The sequence below is a fragment of the Hyaena hyaena genome, unplaced genomic scaffold (genome assembly GCF_003009895.1).
Source record: "Hyaena hyaena isolate Hyena2069 unplaced genomic scaffold, ASM300989v1 scaffold_38, whole genome shotgun sequence".
In the NCBI taxonomy this organism is placed as follows: domain Eukaryota; kingdom Metazoa; phylum Chordata; class Mammalia; order Carnivora; family Hyaenidae; genus Hyaena; species Hyaena hyaena.
This window is the reverse complement of record NW_024080670.1, coordinates 5,046,801-5,062,002: the sequence shown is the minus strand read 5'-3', so window position 1 is coordinate 5,062,002 and position 15,202 is coordinate 5,046,801. Positions and strand designations below refer to the sequence as shown.

At 45.2% G+C, this 15,202-nt stretch overlaps 1 protein-coding gene across 9 annotated transcripts in view; it reads left to right on the top strand.

Annotated features, from left to right (window-relative positions):
- Positions 1–15,202, top strand: part of RALGPS1 (Ral GEF with PH domain and SH3 binding motif 1) — a 272,375-nt gene that overhangs the window by 49,457 nt on the left and 207,716 nt on the right. For 7 of the 9 annotated variants that reach the window (XM_039229483.1, XM_039229484.1, XM_039229482.1 and 4 more), the window contains 2 exons: positions 176–297; positions 3,840–3,947. In XM_039229483.1, the coding sequence (XP_039085414.1) occupies positions 241–297; positions 3,840–3,947 (165 nt within the window). In that variant the 5' untranslated portion in view covers positions 176–240. Of the gene's footprint in view, positions 1–175; positions 298–3,839; positions 3,948–8,994; positions 9,134–11,860; positions 11,916–15,202 lie in introns of those variants that run through there. The other 2 variants (XM_039229485.1, XM_039229486.1) reach the window with 2 other exon arrangements.

The following is a 15,202-nucleotide window of genomic DNA, read 5'->3' as shown; positions in this document are numbered from 1 at the left end:
CAGGCTCAAGAAACTACATATGTGGGTCATATTTAGCCTAAAGGCCGCTGGCTTAAAACTTTTGTTTATACAGGTCTCCCCTAGGGTCTTCCGCTCAAGTCTAGCACAACTCCGCCTCCAGGGTGGGGTGAAGTTGGGTGTGAAGCTGGTTTTTATGAGCCCCTTTGCCTTGCAGGACTTCTCCAGACAGGTTATGTCACCGACAGAGGCTGCCCTGAAGCTCCCTGCGGCCCGGAGACTATGTACAAGAGGAATGGCCTGATGGCTAGCGTGTTGGTCACCTCCGCCACTCCACAGGTACAGGGGCTGTGAGAATTGGGGCAGTTGAGGGGCAGGCCCCCGGTAAGTCGTGGACAGCAAAGCAGCAAGGCTCCACGAATACCACCATTCTCAGCGCTCCCGTGGCCCCTGCCCTGCCGGGTGTGAGATGTGGGAGGCAGTCAGCCCTGTGGATCCGTGTGTTTTCTTCAAGGAAAAACCATCACCTGCCCAGTCTGGTCATAGCAAGTGCCACATTCCATTTTGGTGGCAAGATGGGATCAGGTCTTTCCCTAGAAAAGCGGCTGCTGATGTTAAATAAGTCACACATTCCAGAGTGAAGTCAGACAGAAGTGCTTCCGGCTGGCCTGGTGTTCGTTCTTACCTTGCTTGGTAGGAAATGGCTGGAAAGACCGGTGGTCTGAGAGTGGCCTGGGCTGCGGCCCCTGCCCTGGGGCTTTGGGAACTTGTTTTCCCCATGCAGTGATGGGACAGAGGCATGCTAGCAGGAGTGGGGGTCCGGCCCGGGGACGTCACCTTGCCGGACGTGTGATGCATGGCTCCTGTGACAAGCTGGCAAGGGAACAGTCAGTGCTGTGCGCTTGCAAGCCCCTCACGGTTGGCTGGGCTTTTGAAACGATCCTGTGTGATCAGCTAGAAATTCGCAGGAACCAATTCACATCTCAGAAACCTTTAAGAAAGTCCTTATTTTGATCTCTGCCTCTGAAAACAGACTTGCGAGCACCTTCTAAGATTCCCTGATGGTGCCAACATAGGTTTAAGTAAAGTCCGTGCATTATCGTCAGCACCAGCACTGATGTATTTGGAGCAGCGCTGGACTAAATAAGGCCCCTGGTGTGAGTGTGTGTGTCTGTGGCAGATGCAGTGGGGAGGTTACTGCACATGAAATCCCAGGAGTGGACTGTTCGGTAACTGGAGGAATCAGATTTCTGTTTTCTTTTTTTTTTTTTTTTTTTTATGTTTTATTTTATTTCTAGGAGAGAGAGAGAGAGAGCGTGAGCAGGGGAGGGTCAGAGAGAGAGGGAGTCACAGACTGAAACAGGCTCCAGGCTCTGAGCTGGCAGTCAGCACAGAGCCCGACGCGGGGCTCGAACCCACGAACTGCGAGATCATGACCCAAGCGAAAGTCGGACGCTCAACCGACTAAGCCACCCAGGCGCCCCAGATTTCTGTTTTCATTTACAATTTATGCCCCATCTCGAGTAGAACTTCTTTTCTGATCTCTCTGAGTATATGCGTATCTATACACCTATGTATACACGTGTGCGTACATACTATGTGTACGTACATCTGTATGTACACGTGTGTGTATATGTGTACCTAGAACATGGCAAGTACTCCATAGTTACTGAGTGAAAGGACACAAATGTAACCAAAGTACTCAGTTTTGGTGACTGAATGGCCCCCCACACACGTGCCCCATAATCCAGTGCCTGTCACACACCAGGCCCTTGCCTTGCCTGCTCCACAGGCATTATCACACTGATCCTCACACTAACCTGATGGTGTGTGTGTGCTTCACCCCCAGTTTACAGATGGGGAAACTGAAGCAGGAAGGTGGGAATACACTGGCTCACATCAGACAGCTGGTCAGCAGTGGGTGGGGATTCAGAGCCGGGCCTCCGTGACTCAGCCCAATGCTCTCAACCGTGACAACACCACACTGAGGAAAATCACCCTGTCACTTGACTTTGCTTGCTTTCTGGAAGGTGGTTGTGGAAGTGCAGAGTGACTTACCGGTAATCACCTGCTCAGGGTCTGTGCATAAGACTGAGGGGCAGGACAGACTGCCGCTTCCAGAGGTACTCGGGATTAGTGTTTGTTACTTTTCACAGGTTTAGCACAGATTCTTCTCGTGGGAGAAGGTCCCACCATTCGTTCATATTTTTGAGAGAGAGAAAGAAAGAGACAGTGCGAGTAGGGGAGGAACAGAGAGAGGGGGAGGCACAGAATCCAAAGCAGGCTCCAGGCTCTGAGCTGTCAGCACAGAGCCTGACACGAGGCTCGAACCCACGAACCGTGAGATCATGACCCAAGTCAAAGTCAGACGCTTAACTGACTGAGCCACCTAGGCGCCCTGCCCCATTCATGGCACTTTTAAAATAGCCATGCCTGGCCCATCCAGGTCCCTTGAATCATCGTCTCCCCGGGAGGGGGGGTCGGCCAGCTGCTTTGGAAGCTTCATTTTATACAACCCGGCCCCCAGTCCTGGGGAGTAGGTCTAGCCGTGCTTTTGTACAGAGACGGGGAAGTGAAGTAAGTTGTGTGAGGTCAGGCGGCAGCTAGTGCGGGCTGGCACCCCACTCAGGCCTGACTTGAGAGCTCTTCCCCCCGTGACGTGCTACTTCTTGAGGTCACCTTAGCCTTCTGGGTATGTAGCCTCACTTGTAAAACCTTTAAATGACACAGGCCTATTGAAATCTACAGGTTTAAGTTTCTGCTCCTCCTTTTAACCTCACATTTTCAGTTGTTGACTGTTGGTTTCCCTCACTGGCCTAAAAACACTGTAGTTTCCAGTAAGATTGCAAAGTTTTTCCAGATATAGCCATTTTGGAAAGAGTGAAATAAAGAAGAATTAATAGAAGCATGTTCTCTGAATCCTGGTCCAAGATACTGAGGTTAATGGAAACCACAAAGTCCCTCTTCATGGGTTGAGACGAATAAAACCATTTACGAATGGGGCACAGTTTTTGGGTGGTAAGCTTGACTTGTTCCCCGAAGTAGAATTTGATGAAATTAAATAGAATCAAAGAGAAGGTATGTTCAACATTCTGGGATCCCCGCAGTGTTGGGTTTCATGAAACTGGCCACGTTTGGGGAGTTTTAACTTGCTCTTTTATGGGAGACCCTTTCTCTACATGGCAGGACTCACCATGTTCTCCTTAACGAGGGGCTCTACCAAATATAACTTTTGGGCCCTTCTCCAAAGCCAGCTGGTTACCTCTCACCTCATCAGCTAACAGGCTTTGAATTCCAAGTGGCCCCTATGTGAAATAAGCCTTGAGGGCCAGTTTAACATTTTGTGTAAGAATTTCCTGCAGTGACTTCAAGAAAAAAACAAAGGTGAACCCAGGTGATGTCTGAAAGCTGTAAGAAGACAGACAGACGATTGCCTCAGGCCTCCTGAGATGTGAAGCCCTCTCTGAAGGAAGAGTGGGCTGAATCTTTTTACCCCAGCGGCTACACAGCGGGCCGGAAGCGGTCAGTGTCATGAACCAGGGCATGCATCTGGCATCACCTAGGCGTAAAGCTGCATTCATGTCCTGGCGCTTCGGTCTCCGAGCGGCGGTACCCTGTGGGAGTGGCACGGCCTCTGCTTCCTAATCTGAAAATGGGAATAAAAATAGTGTGTGCTCAGAGGTTCTTAAGACAGCGAAACACAAGTATTTGTATGAAGTACCTAACGTGGGGCCTGGAACAGGGTGGAGCAGTGAGCAGTAGGAGCTTTCGCTGCTACACAGTTGTGGCACCCTCGCACCCTCTGTTCAGGGTGTGGGGGTGAGTGACGCCGGAGCCAGCCCGACTGCTCAGGTGGCGCCCTCTCTCCCTGTCCTCCACAGGGCAGCAGCAGCTCAGACTCTCTGGAGGGCCAGAGCTGCGACTCTGCCAGCAAGAGCTACGATGCCGTTGTGTTTGATGTCTTGAAAGTGAGTCCCGAGGAGTTTGCTGTAAGTAACACAACAGACGCGGGGGTCTGGGCACCAAAACAGTGGGATGGGGGCAGCGAACAGTTGCTCTGGTTGGAAACAAGCCATATGCCCCATGACAGGGACCGTGGGATAGAATATTCCTTATGAAATACCAAGCAGCATTAAACAGGATGCCGTCAGTCCAGAAATTAACCACCTCGGAAGTCGTGGGAGTCATACATACCTTGGATATTAAGTGAAAGGAACAAGTTGCAGCACAATGAATAGAGTAGGCTGCCAGTGTTAAAAAGCATGCACAGCACACACACACACACACACACACACACACACACACACACACAATTTTCATTTGCATTGGAAGAGGTCTAGCTCTGATGTTTACCAGTCATGAATATCTGGATATAAATAGCCAAACATTATTTACTGTCGTTTCTGGTTGTAGGATAATAGTTAATTGGAATTTAGTTTTTCTTCTTTTTGTTCAGTTGTACCTTTACAGTGATTGTTTTCTACAGTGATAGAAAATAGTATTTTGTAATACTAATTTTTTTAAGAATTGTTTTTTCTTCAACAAGTGTGTTTAGCTGCTCTGACTGAGGGGCAGGGTTGGCTCCTCGTTTTGCCAGGACTTGGTTTCTGCCTTTTGCACTGAGGATGGCCGAGTATATTGCCCCTGGGGTGGCCTCAAGCCTAATTGCAGGCAGCGTCCCAGGGCAGCCTCGGAAGGGTCCCCCGCCACGCCCACTCCTCTGTGTCCCCTTTGCTGGACCAGGTTTCGTGGCCCCCAGGGTGGCGCGGGAGCTGACCGGGCTGCGTCTCGTCATTCTGCCATGGTTGGCCTCCACGCCTATGTTGTGCCTTGCTGAGCCTGGCACGTGCGCCACCACCTTCAGTGCAGCCAAGGGATCATATAAAAACCTGTGTAAAACTCTCTAGCAGCTGCCTCGGAGGAGAATGAGACCGTGTGTGCCTCCGAGGCCTCCAGTGCCCCCTGTGATCTGGCCACGCCTCCTCTCCCGCCGCCGTCTCTGCTCCCCAGCTAGACCTTGGCCCCTTCTTTCTAACCCAGACTCACCCCGCATCTCCCTGCTGCAGGGCCCTGTGCTTCTTTTCCTTCCCTCCTTCTGGCTCTTCTCTGCCTGTCTCTGTCTCTGTCCTTGGACTCAAGTGGCACCTCTCCACGACTCTCTCCCCTTACACTGCTCCAGCTTCTTCATGGTTCTCGTTACTACCCAATGCCACACACTACATAATAATAGTTTTTGTGCTCTGTCTCCTCCACTGGAATAGAAACTCTTTAAGGACAGGAACTTTTAACTGACTTGCCCATTGCTCTTTCCACAGTGCCCAGAAGAGTGCCTAAGCTCATAGTAGGCAGTCAGTGAATACATGCTGACTGAAAGAATTCAGTCTTCAGAATAACCCAGTGAAACAGTTTATTAGCTCCTGATTTTCTTTCTTTTTTTAATGTTTATTTATTTTGAGAGAGACAAAAAGAGTGTACAACATAGTGACCTATCGGTTCCATGTATTACTCGGTACTCATCATGGTGAGTGTCCTCTCCACCTTCTTCCCCTGTTTCACCCCGCCCCCCACCGTTTGTTCTCTGTAGTTGAGTCTGTTTTTTGCTTTGACTTTTCCCCCCTTTGTTCATTTGTTTTGTTTCTTAAATCGCACATATGAATGAAATCTCTGCCTGACTTATTTCGTTTAGCATTATACTCTTTAGATCCATACATATTATTTCAGATGGTAAGATTCGGGGCGCCTGGGTGGCTCAGTTGATTGAGCGTCTGACTTTGGCTCAGGTCATGATCTCACGGTTTGTGGGTTCGAGCCCCACGTCGGGCTCTGTGCTGACTGCCGGCTCGGAACCTGGAGCCTGTTTCAGATTCTGTTTTTCCCTCTCTCTCTGACCCTCCCCTGCTCATGCTGTCTCTCTCTCTCTCTCAGAAATAAATAAAATATTTTAAAAAATTCAAATGGTAAGATTCTATTCTTTTTTCTGGTATAGTAGTATTCTGTCGTATATTTATACCATGTGTTCTCTATCCACTCGTCTGCTGATGGACAGTGGGCTGTTTCTTTAATTTGGCTTTTGTAAGTAGTGCTTCAGTAAACAGGGGTGCACATATCCTTTCCCATTACTTTTCTCCTATTCTTTTTTTTTTTTAATGTTTATCTTTTGAGAGTGAGAGAGTGGGGGGAGGGGCGGAGAGAGAGGGAAACAGAAGATCTGAAGCAGGCTCTTCACTGATAGTTCGATGCGGGACTCAAACTTATAAACTGAGAGAGCATGACCTGAGCCCAAGTCAGATGCTTAACCAACTGAGCCACCTGGGTGCCCCAGTGTTTTCATATTCTTTGGGTAAATACCCAGTTGTATGGTTACTGGATTATAGGGTAGTTCTATTTTTAATTTTTTGAGGAATCTTCATACTGTTTTCTGCAGTGGCTGCACCAGTTTGCATTCCCACCAACAGGGCTCAAGGGTTCCTTTTTCCCTGTATCCTTGCCAACGTTTGTTGTTTCTCATGTTTTTTATTTTAGCCGTTCTGACTGGTGTGAGGTGATACCTCACTGTGGTTTTGATTTGCATTTTCCTGATGATGAGTGATGTTGAACATCTTTTTATGTGTCTTTTGGCCATCTGGATGTCTTCTTTGGAGAAATGCCTGTTCGTGCCTCCTGCCCATTTCTTAATTGGGTTATTTGGGCTTTTGGTGTTGAGTTGTGTAAGTTCTTTATGTATTTTGGATACTAACCCTTTATTGGATATATCACTTGCAAATATCTTTTCCCCATTCAGTGTGTTTTCTTTTAGTTTTGTTGACTGTTTTCTTTGCTGTGCAGAAGTATTTTATTTTGTTGGAATCCCAACAGTTTATTTTTACTTTTGTTTCCCTTGCCTCACAAGACATATGTAAATGTTGTTATGGCTGATGACAGATAAATTCCTGCTTGTGCTCTCTTCTAGCGTTTTTATGGTTTCAGGTCTCACATTTAGGACTTTAATCCATTTTGAGTTTATTTTGGTGTATGTATGGTGTAAGAAAGTGGTGTAAGAAAGATAAATTCCTGCTTGTGCTCTCTTCTAGCGTTTTTATGGTTTCAGGTCTCACATTTAGGACTTTAGTATATGTGCTGCCGAAGCGAGCACTCACATTTAGGACTTTAATCCATTTTGAGTTTATTTTGGTGTATGTATGGTGTAAGAAAGTGGTGTATTAATTTTTTTGTACATGACTGTCCAATTTTCCTAACATTATTTGTTGAAGGGACTTTTTTTTAACGTTTATTTATTTTTGAGAGAGAGTGAGGCAAGTCTCAAAGTCACAAACCATGAGATCATACTGAAGCTGAAGTGGGATGCTTAACAGACTGAGCCACCCAGGTGCTGTGAGACTGTCTGTTCCCCACTGTGTGTTCTTGCCTCTTTTGTCGAAGATTAATTGACCATATAATTGTGGGTTTATTCCTGGGCTTTCTGTTCTGTTGATCTGTGTATCTGTTTTTGTGTCAGTACCATACTATTTTGATCATTACAGCTTTGTAGTATAACTTGAAATGTGAAACTGTGATACTTCTAGCTTGGTTTTCCTTTTCAAGATTGCTTTGGCTATTTGGAGTTTTATTGTGATTTCACAGAAGTTTTAGGATTGTTTGTTCTAGTTCTGTGAAAAGCGCTGTTCGTGTTTTGATAGGGACTGCATTAAATCTGTAGATTGCTCTAGGTACTATGAACATTTCAACAATATTTGTTCTTCCAGTTCATGAGCTAGTGTAATCTTCAGTTTCTTTTATCAGTGTACAGGTCTTTCACCTCCTTTGTTAAGTTTATTCACAGGTATTTTTATTATTTTTGGTGCAGTTATAAATGGGATTATTTTCTTAATTTCTCTTTTTGCTGCTTTATTATTTGTGTATAGAAATGCAATGGATTTCTGTACATTGATTTTGTATCTTACCACCTTACCGAATTCGTTTCTCAATTTGAGTAGGTTTCGGTGGAGTTTTTAGGGTTTTCTATATCACATATGCAATTTTAAATTTGCTAGTAGCCACATTAAATTTTTTTTTTTACATTTATTTATATTTGAGAGACAGAGTGAGAGACAGTCTGTGAGTGGGGGAGGGGCAGAGAGTGAAGGAGACACAGATTCCAAAGCAGGCTCCAGGCTCTGAGCAAGCTGTAAGCACAGAGCCTGATGTGGGGGCTTGAACCCACCAACTGTGAGATCATGACCTGAGCTGAAGTCGGTCACTCAACTGACTGAGCCACCCAGGCACCCTGCTGGTAGCCACATTAAACAGAAGAGTTGAGGGGCGCCTGGGTGGCTCAGTCGGTTAAGCGTCCAACTTTCGCTTAGGTCATGATCTCGCGGTTGGTGGGTTCGAGCCCCGCGTCGGGCTCTGTGCTGACTGCCAGCTCAGAGCCTGGAGCCTATCTCAGAGTCTGTGTCTCCCTCTCTCTCTGACCCTCCCCTGCTCGCGCTGTCTCTCTCTCTCTCTCTCTCCTAGAAATAAAAAAAATAAATAAATAAACAGAAGAGTTGAAATTATTTTTATTTTTTAATGTTTATTTATTATTATTTTAAAAGTTTATTTATTCTGAGAGAGAACATGAACAGGGGAGGGGCAGAGAGAGAGGGAGAGAGAGAGAATCCCAAGCAGTCTATGTACTGCGAGCGCTGAGCCTGATGCAGGGCTTGAACCTACAAACTGTGAGATCACAACCTGAGCTAAAATTAAGACTCAGAGCTTAACTGGCTAAGCCACCTAGGCGCCCCTGAGATTACTTTAAAAATAAATTTTACTTTACTTGGTATGTCTAAGATAGTATCATTTCAACATGTAAGCAACATAAAATGATTGAGAGAAATAAAATTAAATTACCATCAATATTTTTGACCAAAACACTTTTTGCCGAAAGGAAGGAAAATAATATAATCAAGTAAGTCAAGGAAAAAAATAATGTGAGCCAAAGATTTTATATCCAGTAACACTGACTTTCAGGTATTAAGGGCATAGACAATTATGAACATGCCGAATATTATTCTTCAGAGAATGTTATTCCTTGAACTCTTCCTGAGCATTCTACCAGAGAACAAGCTTCAGACCACAAAAATGATTAGAGAAACATCACAATAAAGACTGGTGAAGACCAGTGAATCTCAGTTACCGTAGAGTGAAGACTGAATGGGTAAGGAAAGGGAGAAGGTATGGCATGTAATGGCTGTGTTGCCTATGTAATAGATGCAGTGTGACTGTTCTAGTGTAAACTGTAAAAAATGTGGGAGGATGGAGAGAACATGTACAAAACTTTCATAACTTTTCTCAGCAATTACAGTGATGATGGTTGTATCAGTATTGTTATTCTAAGGTTGTTATATGAATGATGTAGGATAAAGGAAATGAATAGTTATGGAATAATGCAGTCCTTTATACCGTGTGTCCTTGAGACCAGGATTTTCAATATGGAAGAAAGGAAATACAGCTGTAATACAGAAGAAGGTAAGTAGGTAAGTTAGGGGGAAAAATTGTCCTGAATTTGAATTGGAAATATCAGTATGAATTCCAGACTGTGGTCTTGAAATACCATTGATCACTGAAAGAAACAGGGGCTTCCCAGAGAATTGGTTGATTCTAGGTCTAGGACAGGAAATATTCAAGATGAACCAGTACATCTTTCCAGTTACCCGTGAGGAAGCTATTGAGGACCAAGTGGGTCCTGTCAAAAGGACTCAAGAGCTACCTAGAGGAAGAAGCTGCCATTGTTCAGTGATGGGACCATTTGAGCTTCAAAAGAACAATATTTGGAATTGATTGAAACCCATCAAACAATAGGTCATCACTGGATGATGATAGGGAACACATTTATTATCTTAAAACCCAAGAAATAGAATTAAAGAATCCAGTATTTGTCTTACCTTTCATTTTTGAACTTTTGAGCTATACTGGTTAACCAAATAGAGGATAAGGATAATTTCAGTTAATAGATGGAAATGGAACGATAGAACTGGAATACAGTATCATCATTTTATAACCCGAGTGAATGAATAGATCTCAGCATTGAGCACCAATAGCTACTGACACAAAAGGAGAGACATTATGTGCCTCCTGACGAATCAATGCAGCGCCACCCCCATTCCTGCCAAAGGGATCAAACCTGTGTCTGATCAAGTCTCTGGGTGCAGTTGCCAATTTGCAGGAAATGCCAAGGACAGAGGAACTTGTTGACCTGCACTGTGAGTGTGGGGGACTGTGTAAGTCAAGTGGCCTGGATTCTCCAGCAGATACATTGTGAGGAAAACGAAGGGATGGAGAGAATACTTGTAGATTAAAAGAAACTTACAAACACACATCAAGCTTTTATTTTATTTATATTATTTAAAAAAATTTTTTTTTAGTTTTTTATTTATTTCTAGGAGAGAGAGAAGAGACAGCGTGAGCAGGAGAGGGTCAGAGAGAGAGGGAGTCACAGACTGAAACAGGCTCCAGGTTCTGAGCTGGCAGTCAACACAGAGCCCGATGCGGGGCCCGAACCCATGAACTGCGAGATCATGACCTAAGTGAAAGTCGGACGCTTAACCGACTAAGCCACCCAAGTGCCCCTATTTTATTTATATTATTAAAAAAAATTTTTTTTTTATGTAGTCTCTACCCTCAGCATAGGGCTTGAACTCACAGTCCTGAGATCAAGAGTGAACACTCTGCTGGTGGCTCAGTCAGTTAAGTGTCCAACTTTGGCTCAGGTCATGATCTTGCCATTTGTGGGTTTGAGCCCCACATCAGGTTCTGTGCTGACATCTCAGAGTCTGGAGCCTGTTTCAGATTCTGTGTCTCTTTCTCTGCCCTTCCCCCACTTGTGCTCTGTCTCAAAAATAAATAAACATTAAAAAAAATTTTTTTTTTAAAAGAGTCAACGCTCTACCAACTGAGCCAGCCAGGTGCCACACGTTAAACTTTTAAAAGAGTGGGCAAGGGGTGCCTGGGTGGCTCAGTCGGTTGAGCGTCCAACTTCGGCTCAGGTCATGATCTCATGGTTTGGGAGTTCAAGCCCCGCATTGGGCTCTCTGCCCTCAGCATAGAGCCCACTTCAGACTATCTATCTCTATCCCCCTCTCTCTCTGCCCCTCCCTTGCTCATGCTTTCTCTCTCTTAAAAATAAATAAACATTAAAGAAGAAAGCAGGCAAGATGCCACCATGATGCCTTGGTACACACACTTGAGTGATCAAATCATAAACTTGAGGAAAGTCAGGACCTCTGTTGCTTGTGATTGGGATGAGGCCCCAGGAAGAACTCTGGGGTGACTTTTTTGATCTGTAGTAAAGTATGTGCAGTATAAAATTTATCACCTTAACCATTTATTTTCTTTTTTTTTTTTCACCTTAACCATTTCTAAGTGTACAGTTCAATAGTGTTAAGTACATTCACATTGTCGTGCAACTGATCTCCAGAGCAGTTTCATCTTGCACACCCGAAACGCCATACTCCTTAGACAACTCTCCATCCCCCCTACCCTCAACCACTGAGACAGCTTTTGTTTCTTTGTGCCTGGCTTTTGCCTTTCAGCTTCATGTCCTTAAGGTTCGTCCATCTTGTGACATATGTCAGCATTTCCTTGCCTTTTCAGGTTGAATAATACTCCCTAGTGCTCCCTAGTGTGTGTGTGTGTGTGTGTGTGTGTGTGTATACCACGTTTTTGGGGTCCATTTGTGTGTTGATTGAGGTAGCTATTTCTTGACTGAGGTGGTAATTACAAGGTATTCATCTTATAGTAAGTCATCAAACCCTGTAATTGTTTGATGTGGTTTTCTGTAAATGTGTGTTATTTTGTAATAAAAAAGGTTTGAATCATTTAAAATGTCCTCAGTTTCTCAGCAGGGGTGCTCGACAGCTAGATTTCCATCTTCCTCCACCACAGGAGGCTGAAAGCAGAGTAAAGAGCAAAGCTCAAACTTTGTCATGGACTTCTTCTAGGTCAATGTGTATAGATTTAATTCCCTATTTAAAAAAAATTTTTAATGTTTATTTATTTTTGAGAGAGAGAGAAATAAAGCACAAGTGGGGAAGGAGCAGAGAGAGAGGGAGACACCGAATCCGAAGCAGGCTCCAGGCCCCAGGCTCCGAGCTGGCAGCACAGAGCCCGACACAGGGCTCAAACTTGTGAACTTCCGCAAGATCATGACCTGAGCCGAAGTTGGATACTTAACCAACTGAGGCACCCAGGCGCCCCTAATTCTCTATTTTTAATAGCTGCATAAAATCCCAGAGTCTGAATACTACAATTTTTTTCCCCAACAAGTCCCTTTTCGTGGCCTTTTTTTGTTTCCAGCGCTCGTCTTTCTGTAGGATTGTTGTGTCAACCGTATGCTCATTTCACTTTTTAGGAGATAATATCTAAATGCAGTGCCTGATCTTGGATCGTGAAAAAATTGCTATTAAAACTATATTGGGATATTTAAGCAAATTTTGAATGTGGAATGTAATATTAGATAATACTGTTATCAGTATTATCAACTAGCAGTGATAAGTTTCCTGAATGTAATAATTTTATCATTATGTACGAACATGATCTTGTTCTTGAGAATGAACATGCTGAGGGATTTAGGGGTGAAGAGTCATGATATCTGCATTTTATTCTCAAGTGGTTCAGAAGAAAATGTGTATATATAATTATATACATAGAGATAAAACAAATGAGGCAAGATGTTAATAATTATTGAAGCTAGGCGAAAGGTTATAGATCATCATACTATTCTTGCAGCTTTTTTTTAGAAATTTGACTTTTTTTTTAAAAAAAAAAATGCAAGAGTTAAAGAACTTTTTCAACGGGCTACTGCCAGATTGCTTTCCAAAAAGAACAGAGCAGTCTATAAAGTCCTGTCGCTCCTGGTGGCACTGACGGACGACAAATGGCATCTTCCTGTTGAATTTGCATTTCCTTGGCTGTGATTCTAAATTTGCCCGACACGTGCTTCCTGAGGCTCTAGGAGTGCAAGTAGGAATATGTCTTTGGAGCTGATTGCCTTTTGTTCTGTGAGCCTTCCTGGTCCTGTGCTGGTGGTGGGTGATCTAAATGCAAATTTAAAGATACCTTCTGTTATAAAATACGCCACTCATTTGCCAATAGCTTCTTTCGTTTGTTTATTTGGGGGTTGAGAGAGCCTTTATACTAAAGTTGTGGCTGGGAAGGGGGATTTAGTGACCAGTATTAGAGGGGGAAACATTACATTCAGCATACGCAGAAAACAGGTGTTTTTTTTTTTTTTTTTCTTTTTCCTTTCCTTTTTGGCTAAGTGGCTTTCATTTATCTGCACAGTAACCACCTCTTTCTTCGGGGCCATACTGTGAAGTGCTCCAATAGGCCTCTCCGAGCTGAAGGAGTCACCTCAACAGAAATGTTTTGTAATATGTGGAGATTGGCCGTTTCCCTAAAAAGCCTGGATTTTTAGGGAGTCCTTGACTAGGGTGAAGGAGGGAGTGGGAGAAGGGAGTTAGGATTAAGGAAGGCATGGGGCATGTGGGTGGCTCAGGCGGTTAGGTGCCCAATGTCAGCTCAGGTCATGGTCTCGCCGTTTGTGGGTTTGAGCCCCACATCAGGCTCTTTGCTGTCAGCTCAGAGCCTGGAGCCTGCTTCGATCCTGTGTCTCCCTCTCTCTTTTCTTCCCCTTCCCTGCGGGTGCCCTGTTTCTCTCCTTCTCTCTCTCTCTCTCTCTCTCAAAAAAAACCCAAAAACCAAAAACCAAAAAGCCACCAAGCATTAAAAATGTTACAAAAAAAAAAAAAAAGGATTAAGGGAGGCATTGCCAGATGACCAGCTTAATTGGGCATCCCGTGTGAAGGGTTCATTTCCAAAGATAAGGAGAAGCTGTTGAGAGACTTGTTCATGAGTGTGCACCTCTGTCTGAGCATATGTGCCTCACTGAGGAGGCTGTGCTGCATGCATGCATTCATTCATTCATTCATTCTGTTTATGTTTTCCAGTCAATGCCCACACAGTGTAATATTAGCTTCAGGTGCGGTGTGGTGATTCAGCACGTCCATACCATGCCTGGTGCGCCTCACAAGTGCTACTTGTAGACCGGAAGGGCCTGTTGTTGGGTGTTTCTGAGGAGGCCACACCACACCCCTGGAAATGCCCTTTCTCTCCAGGAAGCCTAGGCCTCTCCCCTGGGTGGGGGGCAAGGTCTTCTGAGGCCGGGAATGCTGTGAAGGGGGACGGGGCTGGTCACCTTTAAGCCTCCGTCCCTGCCCACTCCCTCTCTTTCTGCTAAAACTGCCTTCGTTGGAGCCCCCACACGTCCTGGGAAGGGCTGCCCGTCAGCACCCTTTCCCCCACGTTTGACTTTGTAGTAAAATGTCACAGTTCTAATCTGATGATTTTACCTGTGTATCGACACGTTCTTGTTCCCGACTCAGCTTCTTTCTCTGTCAGAACTGTGAGGGTAAAAATGCGCAAGAGACTTCTGAAAACCCTCAGGTTGTGTGTTTGGGGCCAGCCAGTCTGTTTTAAGTTTGGTGACCTCTGTTGTTGTTTGCTTTGAATACAACACCTGAATACGTTTTCTGACGTAGGGTCTGAGTGGGGATCACCATATTTGAAACCTGGACCATCCCAAACCGTGTGAGACATAAAGCCACTATTTTCATAAATCATTTGGAAATTCAGTAGCAAGCCCTAGGAGCGATGGCAGGATGGAGAGGAAATTTTCTCCTTTTCTCATTAGCAGACTTTTGGTTATCTTCCTATATGACATAGCAAGCATCCTGCTGGCTCTCCCGGGTGGGGAGTTAAGTTGAGCCACAGGAGAGATTTCCAAGGCCCTCTGAGCTTTGAGCACAAATCTCCTGTTTCCACAAGGCCTTTCTGTTCCCCAGGATGACCGAATTAATCCAAATGTGAGGGGCCTTGGCTGGCGATCTCCACAGATCTGGCAGGAGGAATGCCAGTCTGTTTGCAGTGTCCGTAGGCTTCCAGGCCTCAGGCATCCCTCGACGCCCAGATTACGAGAGCCAGACCCACCTTCTGTGGACGTCCAGTGCCCCCTTACTGCTGGTGGTTAGACCCAGAGGTGGGAGGACTCGGTTCCCAAGCGCTTCTTCATTCCCGGCGCCATTGCTGCCCCTCTGCCGAGCCTCCATTAGTGGCAGCACTGGCCCCTTGGAGGGGACAGAGAGGCTCTCCGCAGAAGCCACCTGCTTACTTCCCCCTCCCACCCAGCCCTGAGGATGGTATGCTTTGGCCTGCATCCTGTGCTTCTCAG